Source organism: Astatotilapia calliptera, chromosome 15 (genome assembly GCF_900246225.1).
Source record: "Astatotilapia calliptera chromosome 15, fAstCal1.2, whole genome shotgun sequence".
Lineage (NCBI taxonomy): Eukaryota > Metazoa > Chordata > Actinopteri > Cichliformes > Cichlidae > Astatotilapia > Astatotilapia calliptera.
In genome coordinates, this window is record NC_039316.1 from 5,436,186 (window position 1) to 5,442,989 (window position 6,804).

General features: G+C 44.1%; 1 protein-coding gene across 1 annotated transcript; it reads right to left on the minus strand.

Moving 5' to 3' along the window:
- Positions 1–344: 344 nt before the first annotated feature.
- LOC113007081 (terminal nucleotidyltransferase 5A-like) lies at positions 345–4,345 on the minus strand. Its single transcript, XM_026143442.1, has 2 exons — positions 3,185–4,345; positions 345–2,245 (listed from the first exon to the last, which is right to left on the minus strand). Exons 1-2 carry the CDS (start codon positions 3,608–3,610, stop codon positions 1,430–1,432), a joined length of 1,242 nt encoding a protein of 413 aa, XP_025999227.1. The 5' UTR covers positions 3,611–4,345; the 3' UTR covers positions 345–1,429.
- Between the last annotated feature and the right edge of the window lie 2,459 nt (positions 4,346–6,804).

Consider the following 6,804-nt stretch of genomic DNA (forward strand, 5'->3'; position numbering starts at 1 on the left):
TGGTGCCAATCCCAGCTGTCATAGGGCGAGAGGCGGGGTACACCCTGGACAGGTCAACAGTCTGTCGCAGGGCCAACACACAGGGACAGACAACCATTCGCGCTCACATTCACTCGCACATTCACACCTAATGGCAATTTGGATTTTCCAATTAACCTATCCCCTCAAGCTGCATGTCTTTGGACGGTGGGAGGAAGCCGGAGTACCCGGAGGGAACCCACGCAAACACGGGGAGAACATGCAAACTCCCCACAGAAAGACCCCGGCCTGATGTTGGAATTGAACTCAGGACCTTCTTGCTGTGCGGCAACAGTGCTAACCACCGTGCCACCGTGCTGCCCCCCTAATTTGCAACCCATCTCTCATTTTAAAATAACCATGCATTATATTTTTATAAGTATTTTTTAGACACTCTCGCCACCCACCTCCTACAGATGATGAGATTATGTTGGTACTTCCTCTTTGGTAATCAGGATGTGTACTTATCCAGCAGCACTGCTGATAAGAGCATAATCTTGAACCAAACACTGTTAAAAACATCAGGTGGTCCGATACCTCCCTCAGTGTTAGAGACCTTAGTCAGCATTGGTAAATTTTCTGACCATCAGTACATTCATAATCATTTTGAAAATGTCATGAGACAATTCAATACTACTCTAAGATAAAGAATGACAAAAAACAACTCTTCCCTTTAGGCTTTATCTAGGCACTTAAAAATGTATTCCTGTACAGAAATAAAGCATGCATTGTTTTGTTGTTGGGTTTTTTTTGTTGTTTGTTTTTTTGTTGTTTTTTTTTGTTGTTGTCAGAGTTCAGAAAGAAAAACTTGAGTAACAAAGCAGATCTTTGGGTTGTAAACAGTACTCACTTCCTTTTTTTGCAATTTTCTTTGAAAACAAAGTTCCAGTCTCCCACAAACTCAGTGCAGACGGTAAATATGTGAATGAAAACATCTTCTGCGTCCTTTGCTCTTTGTGGCCATTTGTGATCTCATGTTTTGGTTTGCAATGTGAAGAAGATGTGCTTATTACACATGTCAAAACCCACAACACACCAGAACACTATCCTATCCAGGCTATTTATGACTCAGAGCCTCAGCGACGGTTTGATCTAGCAAACCCTCGAACTGGCAGGCCAGCCCCACTCACTGGCATCTCTCCCTGTGTGCTCACCTCCTGCTGTGGCATCCTAACCCGGGGGGAAAAACATTTCTTTCTCTTGCTGCTTTGGTCCTGATTCCTTGTCTTCATTTTCTTGCCTTTCCTTGATTCTCTTCTTCCTTGCCCAATCTTATCTCTTGCTTTCCTTTTGTCCTTTCCACAAACTTCCGTTCTCAAGGAGGAGATTTAAAAAAAATCATCACTCCTCCCTTTTATGAGTGGGTGGGAGTCCCAGCACTTACACAGTGGTGCATGGACATAAAAAAGGTTTAGTTACAGGGCAACCAAGTGGCGTACATGGGGTGCTGCAAAGAAGCAAGGTACTGCTGAGGAGGAGAGGGTGGGCATGAGTAGACAGGCTGAACCTGTGCTACGTAATAGTTGCTGAAGTTGCCATCAGAGACATATGGAGCCGGCTGGTAGAAGCAGGTGACATTGGCAGCATTGGGTATGGCATTCTGCTGGACCAGAACCCGAAGGGCCAGCGACGAGATGAGGCTGAGTGTCTGACGCCTCTCGTGGCCCATCAGGCACACAGTGCTCTCTTGCACCACATTGTACAGCGTGGCAAGGTAGTCATACTTCCTGTCCTCCAGGTCTACAAAGTGGTTCTGCAGATAGGACTCCAGCTTTCTCCTCTGCTCACTCACATCAGGAAAGTCTATGAAGAATCGCGAGCACATGTAGCGCTGCAGCAGTTTCATCTCGGTGTCAGAAGCTGCACGGAAACCCCGAACCAGCAGGTGGCAGTACTTCAGCAAGCCCCCGCCGCGTATCTCCTCGGGGCTCCTCGTGCAGATGAGGCGCTTGCGCAGGTGATCGAGGGCGGTGGGGAAGTCACCATAGACACTTTCCCCAAGGATGGTGGGGTGGAAAGTTGCAGCCATTGGGTGCTCCGAGCACTCGTAAAAGAGGAGGAGCGAGTCCAGGCGGATCTGGAAAGAGTCCACGCTGAACTCAAACTGCCGGCGAAGAGAGTCCACAAACTTGAGCTCCACGTTCTTGCCACGGTTGTTGGACAGTGAGATGAGACTCCAGCGATCTGAGTCATTACACACCTTCACCATCTTCTGCACATAAGCCTCCTACAAACAGACACAAAGTAAAACATGAAAAGTTTCTACACAATAGGAATCATGATCTTCAAGTAAATGTCATATTTTGCAGGCTTTAACCAGCACACTGAAATCATCAGTGAAAACTTAAAGACACTGTTGGAACAAAGAGAGTGGACAACAAGGGTTTTATACCCACTTTATATCCACACTAGAATTCTATATGCCCTCTACCTTTTTTATTTGTGTGTCATTAAGGGCTTACAAAAAGCACTGCATTATAAGATGAGTAACTAATTGTATATATCAGCTCAAATCATTCAAAAACTCGAGGACCTCCTTCAAACCCTCTCTCACAATCTCTCAACTCCTCCTCCTCCCCCATGTCCTTTTCACAGCTGTGGTAAAGTGAAGTTCTTGCAAAAAGTTTACCAAAAACTTCTTTTTCTGACCGTGACCTGCTCACCAGATGAACGACTGCATTCTGGGTCAGCAATGGAGATATAATGTGTTTTGACCATAGTTTGAGCAACAACTCCACATTAATGTGCACCTGATAAAAATCTCTGTCTGGCCTTTTACTCATCATGTTTTGCTGATCACATCTGTTGGTGGGCCATTAGTAGCCTGGGTAGTCCTTGGTATCCAGGTAACTGAGGGCCGACTGATTAATGTGGATCTGACTCCAATTGGATTAGACAGAATCCTCTTTGAACTGGAAACCAACCTTTTTACTATTTGTAGGCTTATATCTCTATGCTGCACTGACATATTCAGACTTATTAGAATTGGGTGCATTATTAAATCTAAAATGTATGCAATGACTGAGAAATTTTAACTAATTCTTCTTCATGTATAATTCAGGAATTGAGTAATTTTGAAGCTCTGCATTATATGCGCCAGTGCTTCACAGTTCTCATAAGAATCATAATTTGCTCCGTTTGTGAGTCACATTTCTTCATACACTACCTTTAAGGTCACTGGTGTGATCTTTTCTTTATTCACCCCCTCGGGCAAGAAGTCTAGAAGTGAGTCCAGCACTATATCTTTCACTATCTGAAACTCCATCTCCCCTTTCAGCTCGGCGCAAAATATTAAGTCCAGATCTTTCCATCCCAGACCGCTGTCCTCATGCAGGATGTAGCTGGCTGCCGATCCGTTTAACCGCACCTCCCGAACATGTATCCGCTTCTCCTCCATGCGGCTTCGGACCACCTTGACGATATCTCGTGGCTTCACCTCCAGGGTCGGGAAGCTCCATCGCCCGTGAATTGGGATGGAGCCCGTGAGGATGGTGTCCAGCCGATGCACTTGCTCCCAGTTGAGCACGCTGAGGTTGATGCTCTCTCCGTGCGAGTAGCTGTCAGCTGCAGCGCACTCAGCGCTCTCGATCATGTTGACAGGAGGTAGAGGAGGATGTAAACGGCAAAACTTTCTACTAACTCCGTCCGGAGCTGCGGCATTAGCCGGAGGCAGCGTTCTGTGGAAATGACCCTTAGGAGCGGAACTCTGTCACACCAACAAGACCGTGAACGACAAAACGTCTTTACGCATGACGAAGAGAACAGGTCGGGCGGCGTTGCCCCACTTCTTACATAAAGTCTGCTTCTCCAGACAAATTCAGTTCATGATCTTGTCAAGCTTTCGCTGGCAGACTGCGCGCTCCGATCCGTCTCCGTGTCTAACCTCTGGACAGCGGGTGTCAGCTGTGTCGGTTCTTTCTTTCCGTTTCAGCTTTTCGCGACGTCCCAGAAGTGCTCTGACGCAGCTATCTCAACCGAAAAATCCACTGGAGAAGTTTTACTTCTGTCTTCTTTGACTCGCTTTTTGTCTTTTTGATACGCACAGCTTATTGCGTATCCATGCTGAGCAACTTTACGCTCCGTTTTTTTTTTTGTTTGTTTGTTTTTTTTTTTTTTACAATGCGCGTTTCCGATCCCCACCTACTTTTCAAAAGCGGTGAGCGACTGCTGTTTGTCTTTTACATTTTGGCCGTTTTGGAGCTCGCTGATACTGCGCGATGCACGGAGGTCCCACTCCACGGCTGCTGGAGAGGTTGTGAACAGATCATTTCCAGTCCGAGAAGCGATGGGGCGGCTCGGTTTGATTGACAGCCCACACCAACTAACACCACCCCTCCACCCCCTCCGCTTCCCATGGTTAATTTCAGTGGCTTCAAGCTCGAATGCTGAGGCGTGTCTAAAGAAGAATAAAAACTTTTAAATTAAAGTTCTAGCCTTCAAAATCGGGGATTCGTATCCACAAACAGTCACTTTTACTCAAAATCCCATCATTCCGGAGATGCAGCCAGCCTACACTTGTCTTCCTGCAGAGGGGAACCCTGGTCTCACTGGTCCAGTATCAGCTCCCCCTGTTCAGTTTGACATAAATCTATGCACGTTATCAAAATCGGGTACTTAGAATTCTTTCCAACCTTCCAAACAGATAAATTTGTGTAAATTACACAAATATAAAACACTACAATTTTACTACTACGCGAGGTTTCACATGCACCCTCTCTAGAGATGTTTGTTTTTTCTTCACTAGTTATCATCTTATCTCCAAAGTCACACATCGTGAAACCACATTTAATGCGCAAATTTAACAACAGTTTCTGTTTTATTTGTCCTCTTAACACCAACATGAATGTTTAATTTGAGCATATATGTGCGATGAAAGTTGTCGGTCATGTTCTTGACTGCGGTCCAGCTTGGGTATGGGCCACAGTCTCTCGGGTTAGTTGTCATAAAGAATCTGTCAGTGCGGAGCTGGGCGCGCATATCTGCGTCACTGCAGACGAGCCCATAAACCAGCTTATCGCAGATTACCCTCTATGTGCAGTGTCACACACGTTAACACCGACACACAGGAAGATGCGCTGTTAGCAAGTGCACTTTCACACATGAGGGTGAACGTATTGTTATCCAAGAATTGTTTTTGTGCATGCGCAAAAAGCTAAAACACCGAAAAGAAGGAGAAACGTGATGATAACCGTGAGCCAAGTTTTGAGTAAGACTGAAGCAAAGATCCAATACCATCTGTCAGAAAAAGGGAGGGATGTAAATATGAAAACGCTACATTTTACAGAAAAAAATAAGATATTTGTATCTGTTTAATATCTATTTGTTATTTTAAAGTCCGACATATGACTCGAGTGAATAATCCATGTCAGTTTACAATCTGATAGGCAGCATTGAGATCAAGTTTACTTTAACTATTCGCCTCAGTATCATTGTCAGTCGTTGATGCAGTGAAGCATATGGCAGCTGCTTTCACTTCTTTGTATTGTTGATGCATTAACAGCAGCTACTTAACATTTAAATAATACGGGAAGAATCACATTTATGTGCAAATGCAAAACTTTCAGCATTAGTGCTGCTGCTGCATTACAGGAAATACTGTGCCATTATTTCCACACTGCAAATACAGTACGTAGCTCTGTAGGTTAAGACATAACAACAGCAGGTCAGTCACACTCTTCACTTCCCCATTCACCATTTAGCTCAGTTTAAGCCTTACTGCTTACTGTGAAGCAACTACTTACCTGACCTTTGACCTGCCAAGTGGATGACACCGGATTGGTTTCCGATGTCTAACGACTATCCAGGATTTCAGACAGACCGCATGCCTGGCTGCTAAACTTATCTCCATATATGGAAACAAATTTATGCACACAAGAGTATCTTGAGGTGTGCACTAAATTGTAACCTATCTGTTTATGTGTGAATTATTATTGCACAGTGCCCTCTTTCTATTCAGGAACATGACAGTAAATGAATCAGAGAGTTTTTTTTATTAAAAAATTCAGATGCAGACACATGAAGAAATCTCGGCACCCAGGATTCTGATCACACTTAAAATATCTTTCCATATCTTCTGCATATTCTTTTGAAATGTTTCCATGTTTTCCTATTAACCCACTATGTCTTCAGTCCCTCTATCCTTTCCTGCTCTTTGCTCATCCTCTTCCCCTTTCCTGTTTTTACCATTACTACACGTGGAAGTTCATTAAGAGATTACAGTGAAGTAGTTAGGTGAATGTCCATCCGCTCGCTTCCTCCCACTCTTAACACCTTCTATTATTTTCATATATAGCATGCTGGATCATTTTAGTATCTCAAAGATTTTCCATTAAAAAAAGAACGAAAAAAATTTCCACATTTAACCCACATGTATTAGCAGCGTGCAGGCCTGCTGACCACCTCCAGATGTAAGACATTGAGACATTGTCCTGCTGAAGGTCACATTGACAGGAAAATTAGCCTGGCACAATTATGATGGCAGTTCTGTGAGTAGCTGCAGACATAGCAGCAGGGTGTAGAAAAATAAGTAAAATAAGCGTATTAATGTTGATGAAAGACCTCCAACCATCTGGGATATTTGCTGTTTTGGTTTTCTGGGTGTTGGAGAATCTCCTAAAATACCACAGGCTGCATGAAACTGCTAGGCTGAATGAAAGTATTCAAACCTATATGCATTTATAGTGCACCGTGTGAAAATGGCAAAAGTAACCAAAATACATTTGCAAGATTCAACACCTTCCCCAGGCAGCCAGGCATAAAAACTTTAGGCTAACAAGATAATAAGGT

Coding starts and splice junctions, on each gene's coding strand:
- LOC113007081 (XM_026143442.1), bottom strand. CDS start 3,610: ATGATCGAGAGCGCTGAGTGCGCTGCAGCTGACAGCTACTCGCACGGA. Junction 2,246..3,184: donor TCACACCAGTGACCTTAAAG/GTAGTGTATGAA, acceptor GTCTGTTTGTAG/GAGGCTTATGTGCAGAAGAT.